Source organism: Cyprinus carpio, chromosome B7, assembly GCF_018340385.1.
Source record: "Cyprinus carpio isolate SPL01 chromosome B7, ASM1834038v1, whole genome shotgun sequence".
Taxonomy (NCBI): Eukaryota; Metazoa; Chordata; class Actinopteri; order Cypriniformes; family Cyprinidae; genus Cyprinus; species Cyprinus carpio.
In genome coordinates this window covers 34601796-34621384 of record NC_056603.1, presented here as the reverse complement: position 1 = coordinate 34621384, position 19589 = coordinate 34601796, and the positions used below count along the sequence as shown (strand labels likewise).

General features: G+C 39.6%; 1 protein-coding gene across 1 annotated transcript in view; it reads right to left on the bottom strand.

The window, feature by feature from the left end:
• The window catches only part of dennd4c (DENN/MADD domain containing 4C), a 93891-nt gene that overhangs the window by 11106 nt on the left and 63196 nt on the right, over positions 1-19589 (bottom strand). The window contains 3 exon segments of the mRNA XM_042728407.1: positions 2035-2163; positions 2807-3013; positions 8237-8369. Of these exon segments, the coding sequence (XP_042584341.1) occupies positions 2035-2163; positions 2807-3013; positions 8237-8369 (469 nt within the window).

The following is a 19589-nucleotide window of genomic DNA, read 5'->3' as shown; positions in this document are numbered from 1 at the left end:
TTGTACAAACGAGACTGTTTCAAAGCTGCTTCACAGTATTAAACAGGAAAGTAACCGAATCAATGAAGCAAACATACAGTATAAAGACAATAAAAAAAAAAGATTTTCAAAAAATGCTAATAGCTATTGATTTCTTTAGCCTATTGTCATGAGACTGATTTTAATAGATTGCCTGGCCTGGGCCATGTCGTGAACATCAATACCAAATATAGCTGCAAGCAGCAATTAAGGGTCCAAGAACAAGGCATGGTATGGCAGGGAGCACCAGACCAGTTTAAGTTGAAATAGCTGAAAAATCATAAATACAACCATTAGGAATATGATTTAATGGTTTATCACATTTGACTAATAGTTGGCAGGTTGGCACTAATGTGGTGTGGTCAGTGTGAGGTGATAATGACACACTTACAGTTGAGTTAAAAAGTTCCCCCTAGCAGAATCTGCAAAATGTTATTTTACCAAAATAAGAGGGATCATACAAAATGCATGTTATTGTTTATTTAGAACTGACCTGAATAAGATATTTCACATAAAAGACGTTTACATATAGTCCACAAGAGAAAATAATAGTTGAATTTATAGAAATGACCCCGTTCAAAAGTTTACATTCACCTGATTCTTAATACTGTGTTGTTACCTGAATGATCCACAGCTGTGTTTTTGTTTTTTTGATAGTCATTTATGGGTCCTTTGTTTGTCCTGAACAGTTCAAATGCCTGCTGTTCTTCAGAAAAATCCTTCAGGTCCCACAAATTATTTCGTTTTTTAGCATTTTTTATATGTGAACCCTTTCCAACAATGACTGCATGATTTTGAGATACATCTTTTCACACTGAGGACAACTGAGGGACTCATATGCAACTGTTACAGAAGTTTCAAGCACTCACTGATGCTCCAGATGGAAAAACGATGCATTAAGAACCGGGGAGTGAAAACTTGGAAAATCATGGTTGTCTTAACATAGATCAAGCTATGTCTGTATACACTAAACTGTTGCTGAGATACAAGTTCATTCTGGCGTGCTCTTTGCCAAATTTGTTTGAGTCTTATTTGAGAAAGGTCTGAATAATAAACTTGAATTAAATAACTTTTGCTTTTAGACTTTACAGTTTAAAAGTTCTTAGCATAAACGTGAGTGCAACTTTGAGCTATTGGTGGCACTACAGGGTTTGAGTTAGAGACTTCAGATTCACTGAGGTTATAGTTGGGACTATCACTCTATCTGTGTGCCAAATTTCATAACTTTGTTGGAAGCAGTTCTATGGGATGAACAAGAATGGACGAATCAGAATAAAGGGGGGAGGGGGGGAGGTTATTGTAGGCAATAGGTGCCTACGCCGCTTCATTGCTTGGCTTCTAATTATGCCTACTTACAGGCTGCTATTTTCTGATTGGTCTGATTGAAACAAAATGTTACAGATTATATGTTCATAGACAAAACCATTATGATTTAACACATCAATGACTTGTTTCTCTCATGACTAAGGCATCTGAGACTGTGGAAAAAAACAACAACCCTGAAACAAATGTTTGACAGTTACATTCTTTTGGTGAACTAAACAAAAATTCCATTTAACAAAAACAAACTCTTAGTAGCAGAAAGATAATATTATAAAATGTGACCCTGGACCACAAAACCAATCATATGGGTCAATTTTTTTGATTTATACATCATCTGAAAGCTGAATAAATACGCTTTCCATTGATGTATAGTTTGTCAGGATAAGAGAATATTTGGCCAACATAGGAAATGTACAAAATATCTTCATGGAACATGATCTTTACTTAATAACCTAATGATTTTTTGGCATAAAAGAAAAATCGATAATTTTGACCTACACAATGTATTGTTGGCTAGTATTGCTACAAATATACCTGTGCTACTTATGACTTGTTTGGGGTCCAGGGTCACAAATAAGACAAAGCTGCTTTGCAATATCAACATGTAAAGGTACAGTGGTCTTCACAGTTCTGCATTGCATTGCTGTATTGTGCAGTGCTATTGTGTATGTTAAGTAAGGGAGTTTTCATCACCTTGTTGTAGTATCCATAAGTAATAGCATTGGGTTCAACACCAGCCTTTTTCATCTCCATTAAGACACGCACAGCCATGACAGGCATCTCCCACAAACCACACAACTGCATCACCACACGGTAACACACCTGTTAAACACAACGGTTGTGCTGTAGGGTCACACCAAGGTCTACAGACAGTCATTCTTTACATACACAAGTACATGAATGAATACACAAGTCAAGTGAGGCAATTTAAGTGTAATTTCCTGAAAGAAATGTGTAAAAACTCGACTATAGTTTCAGATCCCTATGACCCCGTTTAAGCTTGGTATTAACAATCTGTTTCAAGATCTGAACACAAATAGACAGTGCTAAATGCATAACATGCTAAATACATCCATGCTCAAAAGACAGTTTGAGATATATTGTAATCTGATCATTCAAACCATCTTAGGTGGTGGTCAGGGATGCATATGTGTTTAATTAATGAAACGTTATAAACAAATTCAGACCATCTAAGGTTTAGGGCACAGTTTACTTAAAACTTAGAATTAAAAATAATCATAAAGAATTAAAAATAATCCTATATATTATTTAATTTACTTTACATTTGCTTAATTACAAATATTTTAGTTGCCTATATTTTATAGTGTAACAGTAAAGTGAATTGCAACTAACAATCAAAAAGAGATCTAAATCCCTGCAAGATATTGTCATTAATAATTGAATAAATGCTGCCAGAATAATAATAATAATAAAATATATAACAAAATTTATGTTATCTACACACCTCATCGAGCACTTCCACCTCAGAGCTCCTCATCTTGAGCAGAACATTGAAGGCCTGCTGCATGTTGCGGGATTTGGATTGGGCTGTACGCATGCTGGCAGGAAGACAGATGAACCACAGACTGTAGCAGTGACTAAACAGACACTTTGCCCACTGGGGAGGATTGGAATAGAAACGCTTTGCCAGCTTGTAGGCCATTTTGATTTCCTGTGTGGAACAAAAAAGTAATGCTTCAGGTTTAGAGACCATAAAGGGGTATTGAAGGGCATTCCCTGTTAAACTGCTTTAAGGTGCAAGAAACAATTTTGTCTATATTATTAGATCAAACCTACCCTGTTTGAGCACTTAGGCATCATTTATTTTATTTTATTTTTTTGAAATTCGACAGCTGCAGTCACCATCCACTTTCAAAGTATTGAACAGAACAGCCTGTACATACTATAAAGAAATCCCTTTAGTGCTGCTGTCAGGACTCTGGTTTGATCTCTCCATGTGTTTTCTTTCCTTTTGCTTTGTTTCTGTCTATTCAATGTGCTATTATCGCTCATCTGTTTCTCCTGATCTCTTAATTTCTCCGCTATATTTATTCTTCTGTGACTGTGAGACATTTTTACTCTGTTCTGCACAGTACTATATGGTATCTTTAAACCTTTAACAGGTGTGCAGTGTTTTTTATATCATTGAATCATTTCACATAATCATGTTTACTTTGCATCAAAATATTAAAAGTGGTAGCCTGTTCAAAACATGGATTTATATGCTAAATGTCATTATTGTCACATTGTCACAAATACAAATGGTAGAAATATACACTGAAATTCCTCTAATAAAATAAAATTACTTTTAAACTTTTATTTGTAAAATTAATGGGGTCACAACAGTGACAAAGTAAATATGTGTTTAGAAAACTAGGCCCGGCCTATAACACTCATTTTTACATTCACAGTAATCACCTTTTTGATCATTTTATTTATTTTATAGCATAATACACACCTCTTTAAATGTATAATAATCTATATAAAATGCAGTCTAGTACAGTATAAAGCAAGTACACTTCAAGCATAGCTGTCGCTGTAACAGTAGTTACATTAATTAAATGTTATAATGCTATATTATTATCTTTAGTAATGTTACCACTTATTTATTTTATTTAATCTTCATTCACACGTGAAAATGTCACAATTCCTGCTTTATTTGTCACCTGATGGTGATTTCGAGAACGAGTTTCTGAAGTAACTGGGTGGTATTTCAACATGCAGCTGTAATGGGCATTTTGGTTGACTACCTACTGTAGTTTACACATTACTATTATTTATTTGTTTGTTTATTTATTTTTAGAAAAAAAATATAATTGCATAAATGTTCATAAAATAAATAAATTAAAGGCAAATTTGAAGTCCAACAATAAAGATTGGGATTGATAAAAAAAAAAAAAACCTGACAGCCTAAAGCTTCTAATGAAATGTTCACAGAGGGCGAAGTTTAAACCATAAATGAATCTAGAGACCTAAAAACTTTATTCATATAACATGACACAGCACCTAAATTGAAAAGAGAATTCCATTAAAGTCGCCATGAAACGGAAGTAGCGATTGTCTTTTTTTCTCTACTGTGACGTCTATCTGAATGAAACGGCATTTGAAATGAGAGGGCGGGACTTGATTTCTTCCTTCGGGAATTGATTGCATGGTTGGAAGTTGGGGAGTTGCTAACAAAATTGAGGCTGATCTGAATGCCAGTTTGCAGTTAGTTGTGAGGGGATTTTTCTCCACTGGATTCACCTTCGACACCCTAGCATGAAGATTTTTTTTCATTTATTGAGGAAGACAATGACGAGGACGATCAATGGCACAAAACATACTTAGCGCGCAGAGAGAGAGAGAGAGAGAGAGAGAGAGAGAGAGAGAGAGAGAGAGAGAGAGAGAGAGAGAGAGAGAGAGAGAGAGAGACTGCCTAAATGACTGGGCGCGTCCTCCATCAGGTTAAGTCCTATTAATAAAAAAATTGTTTGTGATGTCCTAAGAGTAATGTTTGGTAATATCCTAATATTCTTTCAATTTTTAAGGGTAGTGTACTCCCCCATGGCTTGCATCAGCACTGGTCAATGCATTTATTTCTATAAAATGAAGCATCAGCTTAAGCTTTTACCTCTGTTGTTTCATCACTAGCTCCGCCCTTCCGCCATAGCTTGTGACCAGAAGATAAGAGGAGTCGTTTTGAGGGGGAGGGGAGGTTAACATTTTTGATTAAAGATTACTAGGGCACATGAATTTAAAAAGAAAAAAATGCAGGATAAATAATTTATAATAAACACTATAATAAACACACTTTCAATTTTGATTTCATGGTAACTTTAAATGCATATACATTTGTCTTTTTTTTCCCCCAACAACACCCGCTTCACCAAATGTGTACAATACATTAGTCCATTTCTGTCACTGATGGAGTTTTAGTTCCTTGCCACTGTAGCCTTTGGCTTGCTTGGTTGGAGATGCTCGACTGATTGCACAGACACTATTGGAAGAGAGCCGAACTGGATGATGTCATCACTGAATCATCAATGAAGTGACTTTAGATAAAAAAAAAAAAAATAAAAAAAAAATATATATATATATATATATATATATATATATATATATATATATATATATATATATAGAGGCAGGTATTTTTTTTTTATTGTCCTCTTGCATTCTTGATAAACTATTTTCCTATATTTTAGATGTATGTTGACAAATGGGACATAAACCAAACCAAAAATACATAAAAATCAAGTTACACAACATATAACTTTTTTTTTGTCATTTCAGGTAGTTACATTCCTGATGTACGTTCAAGTGTTTATTTTTCTAATAAGTTTGCTTTTAGTTAGTTATTTGATGCTAAAAAAAAACAGCATGTAGTGTCTTGATCGTGTATTTGTGATTGGGACTGAGGGAGTTTGGGCAGGACTTTGGTACCGCGGATCCAGCTCATAATGGACCTTTTCACATTTCCCTCCCATTAGAAAAACCCTTGCATTAGCGATGTTTTTTATTTATTTATTTTAATTTTTTTGTAATTTGATGCAAATGTGGTATAATAAAAGTATAGTGTTATAAATGTACATACTTAAAAACAAAATCAAAATATAAAAACCTTCACGGATTTACGATGCTAATGACCATTAAACGCATCATCACAGTCTTGTGAAAAGGGTCCATCAGTATTGCACAGACTCAGGCTCGAACTGACGTCATCAGCACAAGATGACTGCAGCTACACATGTCTTATGGGTAGGTTTAAGGCTGGGTTAATGTTTAAGGGAAGGGTCAACAGTATAATTATAAATGTAATTACAGAAATTAATTACAGATGTAATTACATGCAGGTTTTTTTTTATATAAGTACAATGTAAAAACATGTATATACACAATAAGTGCATTGTATCAAATTTTTAACTTAAAAGTAAGTACACAGTAGTTAAGGTCACATAATATAAAGCGTGACTGAATTTGTAGATGTAATATTTCTTAGCAGCTGTACTTTTAAGCACAAGATGACTGCAGCCACACCTGCAATATTTTGGCTTCACTTTTCTATAGTAAAAGAAAGTAGAGAAGCCATCCATCTTTTTTACAGTCTATGCAGCATACAATACGTCTTACACACTGAAATACCAACACTATCTCCAAAGAGCACTTGACTACAGAAATATCAACAGTTGTGTTTGGGGAAGTTATTCTGTAGTTTGTTAAACTCAGCTGATCTTTGTTTACTTTTTAACTGCTGCATGCAGAGCAGAGTCAGTAAGAGCAAAGTGCTTCTCGACTCAGAGTGCTTGATTAACTGATGTTATGACTAGCACACAGACAGCCTGAAATAAAGAACTCTGTTGACATGGAGACATTAACCTGGTGGCCAATTAATTTACTATTGACCCTACACTACCAGTCAATAATTTGGGATCGGTTTAATCTTTCTGAATGTCTCTTTTGCAATTAATTAGCAATTTATTTATGAATTATTAATTGGATTATTACCTATTTATTTATTTCTAACCCCAAACTTTTTAATGGTACTGTATCACAGTTTCCACAAAAATAAGAACATTTAACATTGTGAATACTACTTGAAGTGGTAAAACACTGGTGAAAAACTTACACTGTACACTGGAGAAAAACTTCAATTTTCTTTAAAGAGAAGTATTATATTGTACCAAATTTTTAACTTAAAAGTAAGTACACAGTAGTTAAGGCCACATTATATAAAGCCGACTGAAATTTTAGATGTAATTTTTCTTAGCAGCTGTACTTTTAAAGGTTCTAATTTAGAGTCATTATGTCACACCTTTGCCATGAGTGTAATTATTATTATTATTTTGTTTATTTATTTACCCAAAACAGGATGGTATGACCATTTTGGAGAGTTATAAACACATTTATGTTTTATTCATATGAGAAGCCAGAGGGCGCCATCGTGCAGAATATCTAAATATGTCTCAGAGAAGTAAAATAACTTATAAGGTTCCAGGAAATCACTGAAATGCACCCAGCTACCGCTATTACATAGAAATGCTTTGATTGATCAAACATGAAGACAACAAGACAACAACACACAACTATGACAATGTATGGTTTACCTGTGTTTTTCAAGCATTCTCAGGCATTTTCATAAGAATAAAGTCTATTTATGATGCAGTGCTAATCAATATAGTATTTCTTACAATATAGAATATATTTCAAAATCTTTTCTGTCTCACACAAGGGAAGTTATTTCAAACCGGGGACTGACATTATGACGTGAGTTTGGAATAAAAACATTATTAAATGTGAATTTTTTTGGACAACAGGTTCATATTTCTAATTACACTGCTGTGTGCATGACAATTTTACATGGCATGTGTTTGGCCAATCGATGTGCACTTATCGTCACTGGTATTTCCTACTGTGCTGGGATAAAATACAATGTATACAGGTAAGTTTAGGACAAGATTTGGTGGTATGGGTAGGTTTAAGGGAAGGGTCAACAGTATAATTATAAATGTAATTACAGAAATTAATTACAGATGTAATTACATGCAGGTTTTTTTTATATAAGTATAATGCAAAAACATGTATATACACAATAAGTGCATTGTATCAAATTTTTAACTTAAAAGTACACAGTAGTTAAGGTCACATAATATAAAGCGGGACTGAATTTTTGGATGTAATATTTCTTAGCAGCTGTACTTTGAAAGGTTCTAATTTAGAGTCATTATGTCACACCTTTGCCATGAGTGTTGAGTTTTAAAGGTGTCAAGTTAAAAACGACAGAACATCTTTTAAGACTCTTGTGTAAATGTAATGTTAATATGTAATGCACAGTATAATCTGGACACATCTGGGTATGATAGCATACCAGAATTTCTAGTATGGCATATGATAATTCCTGTAAGAAATTCTTCACCTGTTTCGTTCTCTTGGCTAACAGGGCAGGGCTGCTGGACACACTGGCCCCTGCTGCTCCTGTACTCAGTGCTGGTCTCAGCTCTTGTGGACGATCAAACAGCTCCAAACTTAAACTAGGGAAATTCTTATAACTGTGGAAAAACAGATGACTTATAATTAGAGGAGCACAGAATAAATTCAGAGTGCTAACATAAAACCTCAAAATTAGTTTATGGTCAATCAAATTGTTGAGTCTAGTCAATACAGTACAAACAGAAACACAATACAACAGACATTAGACCTGGCTCATTCCCTCTAAATTTTATTTACTTGTCATGTGTCTTATTTTTACAGATGTCTTTAACATTTTTTTACACATGGCAGTGGTAGAATATGGCAGTACCATTCTGTTTATATGAAAACATGGTGCTCAAATTCTAACATAAAAAATGACCATTTATTAAAGTGCCCCATTGGTGAATTTTTCTTTTTAACAGTTTACATGTCTATCTGGTGTTTTTAATATGCTTAAAGATACGTTAAAAAGATACGTTTTGCCATTTTTGCCTTTATTATGACAGGACAGTGTAAAGGTGACAGGTCCGTGTGCTGGAAGGGGACCTGGGAACTGTGGCAGAGCCAGCGGGATGGGGACCCAGCACAGAACCAGTGGTCACCACAGCGGTGTGTGTGGAGCTGCCATCTTGGAACGGGCAATGGTGGGCTCCGCCACTTTGGGAAGACCAGAGGTGAGCTCCATTGCCTTGGAAGAACTGTGAGCGAACACCGCCGCTTCTGGAGCCTTGTGAGTGCACACTGCCGCCTCGGGAGAACTGTGAGTGGACACTGCCACCTTGGGGGAACTGTGAGCGGACACTGCCACTTCTGGAGATTTGTGACGGGCAGTGGGATCCTGAGTGGGCAACGCCGCTTCGAGAAAAACATAAGTGGCCATCGTTGCCTTGGGAAGATCATGAACAGGTGCTGCTACCTCAGGGGGATCCTGAGTGGGCACCACCGCTTTCAAGAACATCGTGAGCAGGTGCAGCCACTTCTGGAGGATCATGAGCAGGCGCCGCTGCCTCAGGGGGATCCTGAGTGGGCACCACCACCACTTCGAGAACATCGTGAGCGGGCACTGCCGCCTCAGGAGGATCGTGAGCGGGTGCCGCCGCCTCAGGGGGATCGTGAGTGGGCACCGCCGCTTCAAGAATATTGTGACTGTGCACCGCCACCTCGGGAGGATCATGAGCGGGCACCACCGCCTCGGGAGAATCCTGAGCGGTTACTGCCTCCCTCACCGATATCAGTGGAGAATCCTCCACGCTGCGGCTCAGCCCGAGGTGCACAGAAAGCGACCCCAAGAACCTGGAAGTGGCCAGCATGACCTGAGGAGGTTCTGGAACGGCAGCCCAGACTGGGAGGGGGCACCCTCCAGCAGTTCTACCTCCTTCAAATAGATGATGTGGTCAACCATCTCCCAATAGGATGACTTATCTAGCTCCACCAGCTCCTCCCAGTTGACGGGCTCATCCAGGCCACCTAGAAACAGGTAGATGAGGGTGCTCTCTTCAAGCCCTAGCCCCTGGCCTGCATAGAAGAGGTCTTCGACGTACAGCCCAAAGGGGCGATTTTGGGAAAAAATGACATAGCGATATTTTATTTGTCTGCAATATATATTGCGATATGAAATCTAATCTAATTTTTTCTTACAAACAAAAATGGGGTGAGAAAACTTACATTCTCATTTTAAATGATTTAAACATCAGAGTATTATTTAAATTAGAGTAAATTATTTGTTTGTAACTTTAGGATATGGTTTGAATTGTTAACATATTAGTTAACATGAACTTACCACGAGCAATACTTTTGTTACTATATTTATTAATCTTTGTTTATATTAGTTTATAAAAACACAGCTGTTTATTGTTTGGTAATGTTACTTCACAGTGCATTAACTATGTTAACAAATACTGTACAACTTTTGATTTTAACAATGAAGGCTATAGCCTAAATGTTGAACTTAATGTTGTAGAAGTGCAGTTTAGTAATAGTAAATGTTAAATAATGTAGTTAAATAGTTTAATAAATAGAACATTATTGTAAAGTGTTACAGATTTTTTTTTATAGACCAATTCAGACGTCTCGTGAGTTCAGTGTTGGACAGGTCAGTTGTTTAAACCATTCATTAAATTGAGTCGGTTCAAAGGAATCATTAGTTCGCGAATCAGACGTGTACAGCACGCGTTGTGTAATTATCTCGGCAGTTTAGGATATCGCACAAGATTAGACAACACAGAAAACATTTCATCACTGGATAGTTTTTTTTTTCGACACCATCGTGTCAATTGATTTTGATTAATATGCGCGAGGGAGAGAGAGCAAGACAGCGCTCGTGTTGTTTGAAGACGGTGAAGGTGAGCGCGCGCGGTCGGCCGGGGCTCGCTCGCTCGCTCTCTCTCTCTGTCTCTCTGCTCGTTCTTATGCGCCCTGTTAAACTGACAGGACTTAAAAACACATGCAAATGATAAACTTTCACTCTATGATGTGTGACGGGACGAGCCAACGACAGACACAGTGGGCGTGGCGTCAGGCCTCGGAGAGGTTTTTATTTAACAGAAAAACCAAAGCAAGGGGGAATAAAGTGTCCAAAAGGGGAACAGTGTCAGTGTCAAAAGGGAATATGGTGTCCTCGTCGTGCTGCGGGGTTCGTGGTTGTTTGGGGTTTTTCATTGTTGATGGGTGAAGGTTAGGGGTGGGGTCCGGCGGCCGCACGCGCTCCCCTCTTCGGTCCGGGGGCGCGAGGGGCGGCGGCTTCTTCTAGCGGCTTCATCCTCCTCGCTGGCCGCGGCGCTTGCAGGGGATGGACGGCCCGGCATCCTGGCCCGACGGCCGTGTAGACGGGTGCGGTTCTCAACCGGACCGCGGGTCCGGCAGCTCACGTCTCTGGTGGCGCGGGAGTCCCTCAACGCACCCTTCCTGGACCCACGAGGACACCAGTGTGCATGCACGGGGAAAGAGACCGGTCTCCCGAGGAGAGGCGCGTTGGGCTTTTAAACAGCGGCGGTGATGAGGCTCCATTTCCCTCAGATGTGCCCCATCACACGCCGCCAGCCCTGACTCGTCCAGCGCCCCTCCTCTCTCCCACACCCACTCCTATCGGGAGCCTGGTGAAGGGCGGCGATTTAGGACGGGGTGCCGGTGATTATCAGGGAGGAGGCAGCTGACTCGCCACATTCCCCCCCCCAAGCGACATCCCCGTCCTCAGGGCGCAGCCCACACGGGAGTGCTACCTTCCTCAACCAGGCCCCAAACGGTCGGAGTGGGCGGGGCGGGGATTCCTCTCCGGGCAGTCCTCCCTCTCGCAGCGCGCCGGAACAGGGACAGAGAAAACGGGATTTAGTTGATAGCCTCAACCAACCACAGGGTAAAATGACCGTAAAAGAGAAGTCACTTACCCCTTTGTGTGGCTGGGAGGCCGTCTCCTCCGTTCCTCCGTAGCAGTCCGGGTTACGCAAACTTTTGCAAACGAGAGGGAGTGACGTCATCAGGTGTTTCCCAACTGCGCTGTCTAGGCTCCGCCCTGCCCGCATTCTCCACCACTGTGACGGGACGAGCCAACGACAGACACAGTGGGCGTGGCGTCAGGCCTCGGAGAGGTTTTTATTTAACAGAAAAAACCAAAGCAAGGGGGAAATAAAGTGTCCAAAAGGGGAACAGTGTCCAAAACAACAGGGAATCTGGTGTCCTCGTCGTGCTGCGGGGTTCGTGGGGGTCTGGCAGTGTTCATGGAGGAAGGGTCCAGGTAAGGGGCGGAGTCCGGCGGCCGCACGCGCTCCCCTCTTCGGTCCGGGGCGCGAGGGGCGGCGGCTTCTTCTAGCGGCTTCATCCTCCTCGCTGGCCGCGGCGCTTGCAGGGGATGGACGGCCCGGCATCCTGGCCCGACGGCCGTGTAGACGGGTGCGGGTTCTCGACCGGACCGCGGGTCCGGCAGCTCACGTCTCTGGTGGCGCGGGAGTCCCTCAACGCACCCTTCCTGGACCCACGAGGACACCAGTGTGCATGCACGGGGAAAGAGACCGGTCTCCCGAGGAGAGGCGCGTTGGGCTTTTAAACAGCGGCGGTGATGAGGCTCCATTTCCCTCAGATGTGCCCCATCACACGCCGCCAGCCCTGACTCGTCCAGCGCCCCTCCTCTCTCTCCCACACCCACTCCTATCGGGAGCCTGGTGAAGGGCGGCGATTTAGGACGGGGTGCCGGTGATTATCAGGGAGGAGGCAGCTGACTCGCCACAGATGGTTAAGCTGTGCAATTAATCTGCGAATCACATTCGTCAAGGGCCGGGGAGCACTTGGCCACGCATCTAGTGTGTCGCCGGCCGCGCGCTCTATCTCTCGATCGTGCTTTCTTTGGTGTTTATTTAGTGGATTAGTGATTAGCGATATCAATGCTTAACACTTATGTGTTGTTGGGGACGTTTTCGTCCACTAGGGGGTAAAGTTGAGTCTTATTTTGGCCACAACTTTCTCTGTGTTTCAGCTAATTGAATGGTTTTTGGTGACAAATCTTATTTTGACACATTTTGTGAAAATGCTTTGAAAATTTTCAAAAACTCAACAATACACTGTGGGCAAATTCACTACCCTTTCGTTATGTTGGGAATGAAAACATCGACTAAATTAAACTGCTGTAAAAATGTATCAGATAAATATTTTTTTTTCTAATTTTTTTGCATAAATCTATTAATCAACCTCAGTCCTGATCAAAACTACCAAATGTTTAAAAAAAATCAACGATTTTAACTCTTTAATTACCAAGTTCATAAATTATGTCACTGATTTGGGGAAAAAAACACACAAAATGACATTTTCAATATAAAAAGTGATTGTGGACTGGATATTTTTTTTACCTTTTATCACAGTCTTGGGCATGTCAAAGATTAGTAACAACTTTGGCTTTGATGCATTGTTAGTTTTTGTGCAGCATTAGATTTTATTTTTTTCTCCCTCATTTGTTGTTCGTGGCTGTTTTTGCCCCATTGACTTCCATTATAACGACATTTTTTGATTGCAAAGCCATGACACCATATAATCATGCATTCTTGATTGTTTGTGGTTTTCCCTTTTGGTAAGAGGTAAAAATTTGTTATTTTTACAGTTGATCACTAGGTGGGACCATTAACCCTTTAGATAGGCCTGTGCAAAAAAAGGCTTAGTTTCTGGCTTGTATATGGAGTTATATGGAGTATAACAGCAAATTATAGTGTTTGTGTGTGAGTGAGATTCTTGATTGTTGGTGGTTTTCCCTGTTGGGAAGAGGTAACATTTGTTATTTTTTACAGTTGATCACTAGGTGGGACCATTAACCCTTTAGATAGGCCTGTGCAAAAAAAGGCTTAGTTTCTGGCTTGTATATGGAGTTATATGGAGTATAACAACAAATTATAGTGTGTGTGTGTGTGTGTGTGTGAGAGAGAGAGAGAGAGAGAGAGAGAAAGAGAGAGTGTGAGAGAGACCTTTGTGCACTTACCTTGATGTATCTGAAAAAATCCAAATATGCACCTTAGCTCTCAGAACTACATGGAGTAAACAATAAAAAAAAGAAGTGTGTTTATGCACCTGCTGCCTTTTGATGGTGAAAAGTACGGATGGCCTATGTGTGAAATGCTTGTCTTTTCTTAATGGTAAAGCCAGTTTAAAACCTTAAAATCCTGTAAAAAAATCTACTTTGCATCAGATTTATGAACAATGTATTATGAACCAAAATGCAATACCAACTTCAAATAAGCTGCATCTCGCTGGAGGGGTCAAGCTGCATAATCATTTCTAAAACTTTGGTACAAGTCAAGCCCTTTCTCGTGTTGCTTGCTGCTCTTCTCACCATCAAATGACCAGCAGGATGGCATGCAAGTGTTTAAATCCATATACTTTGCTTTTGTTTAGTCTATACTTATCACCACCATTAAAAGGCAGCAGGTGCATAATTACACTTTTGTTTACTCCATGTAGTTCTGAGAGAGAGAGGTGTACATTTTGATTTTCTCAAATACATCAAGGTCAGAGCGCAAAGGTCTCTCTCACACTCTCTCTCTCTCACACACACACACACACACACACATACACACACACACACAATATAATATGCTGTTATACTCCATATAGCTCCATATACAAGTCAGAAACTAAGCTTTTTTTGCACAGGCCTATCTAAAGGGTTAATGGTCCCACCTAGTGATCAACTGTAAAAATAACAAATTTTACCTCTTACCAAAAGGGAAAACCACAAACAATCAAGTATGCATGATTATATGGTGTCATGGCTTTGCAATCAAAAAATGTCATTATAGTGGAAGTCAATGGGGCAAAAACAGCCACGAGCAACAAATGAGGGAGAAAAAATTAAAATCTAATGCCACACAAAAACTAACAATGCATCAAAGCCAAAGTTGTTACTAATCTTTGACATGCCCAAGACTGTGATAAAAGTTAAAAAAAAAAAAAAAAAAAATCCAGTCCACAATCACTTTTTATATTGAAAATATGTCATTTTGTGTGTTTTTTTCCCCAAATCAGTGACATAATTTATGAACTTGGTAATTAAAGAGTTAAAATCGTTGATTTTTTTTAAACATTTGGTAGTTTTGATCAGGACTGAGGTTGATTAATAGATTTATGCAAAAAAATTAGAAAAAAAAATATTTATCTGATACATTTTTACAGCAGTTTAATTTAGTGGATGTTTTCATCCACGAACATAACGAAAGGGTAGTGAATTTGAACAATGCACAAGGGTTAAAGGACACATCGTGCAGCCCTAGCGAGGATGTGGCCCATTGGCCAAGATCTGGATCCTCTATTGTCTGGGAGCTGGGTATAAAAAAAAATTCCCATCGTCACTGAGTCTTCAAATGGCATGTTTGTTCTGTCACGGTCAGAAAGAGGTGAAGACTCAAATGCAGGCAGATGGTGTCTCTTTATTTATAAATCACAAAAATAAACAAAAACACAACTGAAACCACCCCAAAGGGGAAAAAGCCAGAGTAACATAAATGCTGAAAATTGGACATAAACTGGCCACAGGGCAGACAGAAATCACAGGCATGAACAGGTACATACGTGAGACAAACGAGCCCAGAACAGAAAACACTGGGAGCTTAAAAAAAAATAAAAGCAATCCGTTTAGGTGCATATGGAAGATTAGAAGTGAGTGAAACCCTCATGGAAATAGCAGGGGTCTGCCAGGGAAACACAGGCTCTGAGGCTATACCATGGACTTTACACATATAAGATCCACTTAGGTATCACATATGGAACCCAGCCCTCTACCTGTTTTCAAGGATTCATAGAGTGAAGGCCTGGCGCCAGATGTTCCGCCATGTCTGGCTGCCGAGGGGATGGAGGAGCTTGAAAGGGTCTACAGTACGATACTCTGGAGCAGTTTTAGCAAGCCGACACTAAACCAGGGCCTCTCAGTTTGAGGTGAGAACACAGGAGGATACCGGCTCCACACGAAAGGCTATAGAATCTAGCGAACGTGTTGGGTGTCGCCCAGCTCGCAGCTCTACAAATATCTGTCAGCAAGGCGCCACGAGCCAGCGCCCAGGAGGATGCAACACTTCTAGTAGAGTGAGCTAGCAACCTGAGCAGGCAGGGCACAGCCTGTGCCTGATAAGACAGGGCAATGGCATTCACAATCCAGTGGGCCATTCTCTGCTTAGAACTGACAAAGAGCTGGTCTGAGGTCCTAAAGCTTTGTGTCCGTCTACGTAGCATCTCAAGGCGCCACAAACAGGACCTGCTCCTCGTCCTCCCTTACCTTGCACAGTGTCTGTGCGAGAAGGTTTACTAGGGGAAACACATACTTGAGCAGGCCCTGCAGCCAGCTGTGTGCCAATGTGTATGTGTCGAGTGTTCCCTCGGTCAGGGAGTAGAACAACTGGCATTGCGAGGTTTTTGGAGAGGCAAACAGGTCTACCGGAGTGGCTCCGAAATGTCCATCTTGGGATGGAGTCGCTACTCTCTCGGGAGCGTAGCTCGAGACAGCTCGTCAGTCATACGGTTGTGCAGGCCCGGAATGTGAATGGCACGAAGTGACCTCAGAACCTTCCGACTCCAAAGGAGGAGGTGGCGGGTGAGATGGGGGACGCCAGGCAAACTGAATCGCATAGCCGAGGTTGATGGTCCGCAGAAGCCAGCGAGATGGGCTGGATAGTGCTAGCCAGGCACCCTGATGGAGTTATGCATGTATGTGTATAATCTCATTAAAACAAACATGTAGATGCAATGTAAATATGAGATTAATTTTGCAATGTTGTAGAGCTTAGAGCTTCACTGATTACAACAGAACGTTGTAGCATTATGCTAAACTAAGATGAATGAGAGATTTTTAGTGATTTCAAGAGGAGTGCCCTTTGTGCACTTTTTAGGCTATAATTTCATTCAGAATTTGAAAAAAAAAATGAACTGGCACATTTCCTCTCCGAAAATGATTTGTCTAATATTAACACTTGCCACTGTGCAGTGTTTACTATTTTAATTAACTGAGTGAGAGTGGAGCAGGTCCTGGCAGGTGTGATTGAGGATAATCGGGAACTAGTTAGCATATTCATGGATCCGCATATACTAAATGAGGCAAGTTTTTTTTTTTTCACACAGAAAAATAAAAAAAAAATTTCAATATGTAATTTTGCTTATCAAAGACGACTTTAAATGGAAATAAATAGTGACTGCAGGGGGACTTGAATTATTCTATAGATCATTATCTTTTCAAGCACTATAACGTGACAAATCATTATTGACATTTGCTCTCATACAAAATAAATATATGAAAGCATTGTAAGAATATCAAAGGTAAAACTTAAGAAATAGATGCATTATTGTGTGCATGTAAGAGTTAAAGACACTGAATGGGACTATTTAGTCCATGTGCAAAGTAAAGTTGAAAATAATTTTGATGACACCATTTTATATTAGATGATATGATGCGAGTAGTTTGGATGTTGTTGTATATACAGTATAGGTTTTGCTGCTTGATATGTTCAATGGGTAAAAGGACTGATATTTATAAGCGTTTTGATTTACATTTTTGCCTTGCAACCTTCCCATTTTACTGTTCAATTTTTGTATTTACATTCTGTAGACATTTCACAAACTCAAACCTGAAATATGAATGTCTTAGTGTTTTTCTCCTACACTCAGCAACTCAACACAAAATAGCACTTGAAAACAGCCTTGGACTACAGAATGGTCTTCATTACCGTAAGAAACTGAAAAAAGAAAAAGTTTTATATGGGGTATATTTGGGGGAGGGTTGGACTGGGAGAACGATAGATAGAGAAGCAGAGAATAGAGAGAGAGGACTATTATAGTGCAAAAAGTGCTAGTGGTGAGCAAAGTGCTTGGCCAGTATCAAGGCCTGACTGTGAGAAACAGACAGGCACTCAAATGAGCCAACAGAAGCATGGAAATAGATTATTCTACCCTTGAGCTAATGGATAAAGATGCTTTAGATGTGATTAGGGCTGAGGGAAATGTAGGGGCAAGAGAATGGCAGCCAGATAAAGTGGGTGTGAACAATAAAGTTCAATAAACAAGGTTCACTTGAAAAGCAATAATCATAGAGGTATAAATTAAAGTTAATTACAGTATTTGTTTCCAGCAATTTATCTTCTACTCCTAATTTACTAGATTTACTATTTCCCTAACAGGGTGTCAACTTCCCAGGTCTAAGATCTTAGTTGATGCAAATTCAAATGATAAGTTAAAGTCTCCATTTGGAGAATGTTTATCTTTAGGTGCTTTCTTATGGTGGGAACATTTTAAGATTTTTAGAAGTATTTGTGGAATTAAAATGTTTTGGGCATTATTTTAGTACCGGACTGCCTTTTTCGAGAACCAAATTATCCTACTCCGAAGCAGGGTCTAACCAGCCCAACTGGTACTACCCATGACGTAAGTAGACGCTGATTGGCCAGACGCGTTCGAAAACGCCCTCACCCGCCATTATTTAAAACGCCATGTAACATACTGTAAACATTGTGTCAACTTATTTTGCAAGTATGACGAACAGTGATAAATATACAGACGCTGAAGTGCAGGCACTTGTAGCAAATGTAAAACTGCCAGTTGTCGCTGGAGTTTCTTAGTCCTCCTTTCCGTTCTTTCAATCGCTTTACGTTACACTAACATTCCATGTCCATTATTGTGAAACCCGCGAGACACAACAAAAGCACAGCTCCGATCACAGCGTCCTCCATCCTCCTGTTGTTAATGTTGTTCTTCTTTGTTAACGTTATTAAAAGTCGCACACAAATGTCATCGCTGTTGACCAGCTTACGTCACTTACTAGTACACACAGTCGGTGCAAATGCAACCCATTAAATGGTACTGGGAAACAGTTCGCGCAAAATTGTCCCAGTACTTTAGTACTGTACATTTAGTTCTGGAACTAAAGCGGTGCAAAAGCCCCTTTTGTCTCAGTACTTAAGAAATGGTTGCAAAAGTTTAGGGCGATTCTGTAGACAGGTAAGCTCATCATTTGGAGTGCATTCCACACATTTAGCACTGTGTATGTTTTTGAGGTATGCAGGTATGCAGTTTTATCCAGACTTCTTTATTCAGATGACTTAGGCTCAGTAATGAGAGAAGCATTAGGTACATATTTTGAGCTCATCAGTCACTCACACATCTTAGCTGGCTGTATGTACATGACTTAGCAAAACTATCATTCAGATATGAGCAAGCAGCAGGCCAAACTAAACATTATTAGTAAACCCTGCAACCGCTGACTATGAATGGATGTGTGATACAGCATGGAAACATAAATCATACTGTGTTTGTTCATTTAGACCACAGGAGAACTGACAACCTGACTGAGCCTGTTTTTTCTCCACTACAGTAATATTTTGGTTCCTTTCCACTGTCACCTTTGGCTTGCTCGGTTGGGGTTTAAAAGACAATTAATACTCAATGTTACTGAAAAACTTTGCAACAATTACATTTTTATTGAACTAAATTAAATCAACATTCAACCAAACTGAGCTAAATAATAATGACAGAGGAAGACATTGTCTTCTGTCAACTTATAAAAATAGTTTTATAGCTGAAATTGAATTTGTTTAATAACTGATGGATTTTAATTACTATTTTCCTGTTTACTACTGTGAAGCTGCTTAGCAAAAACATGCTTTTTTTCCATCAAATTTCTTATTATGTGGAAATATTTGTACAAACATAAAAGATTCAACAACTGAGACATAAACGGAACAAATTTCACAGACATTTGATAAATAGAAATGGAATAATGTGAGATGTTACTTCACTCTTCCACCAAGGCACTTAACAAGTTCTCGAACACAACTAAGGGTCACATG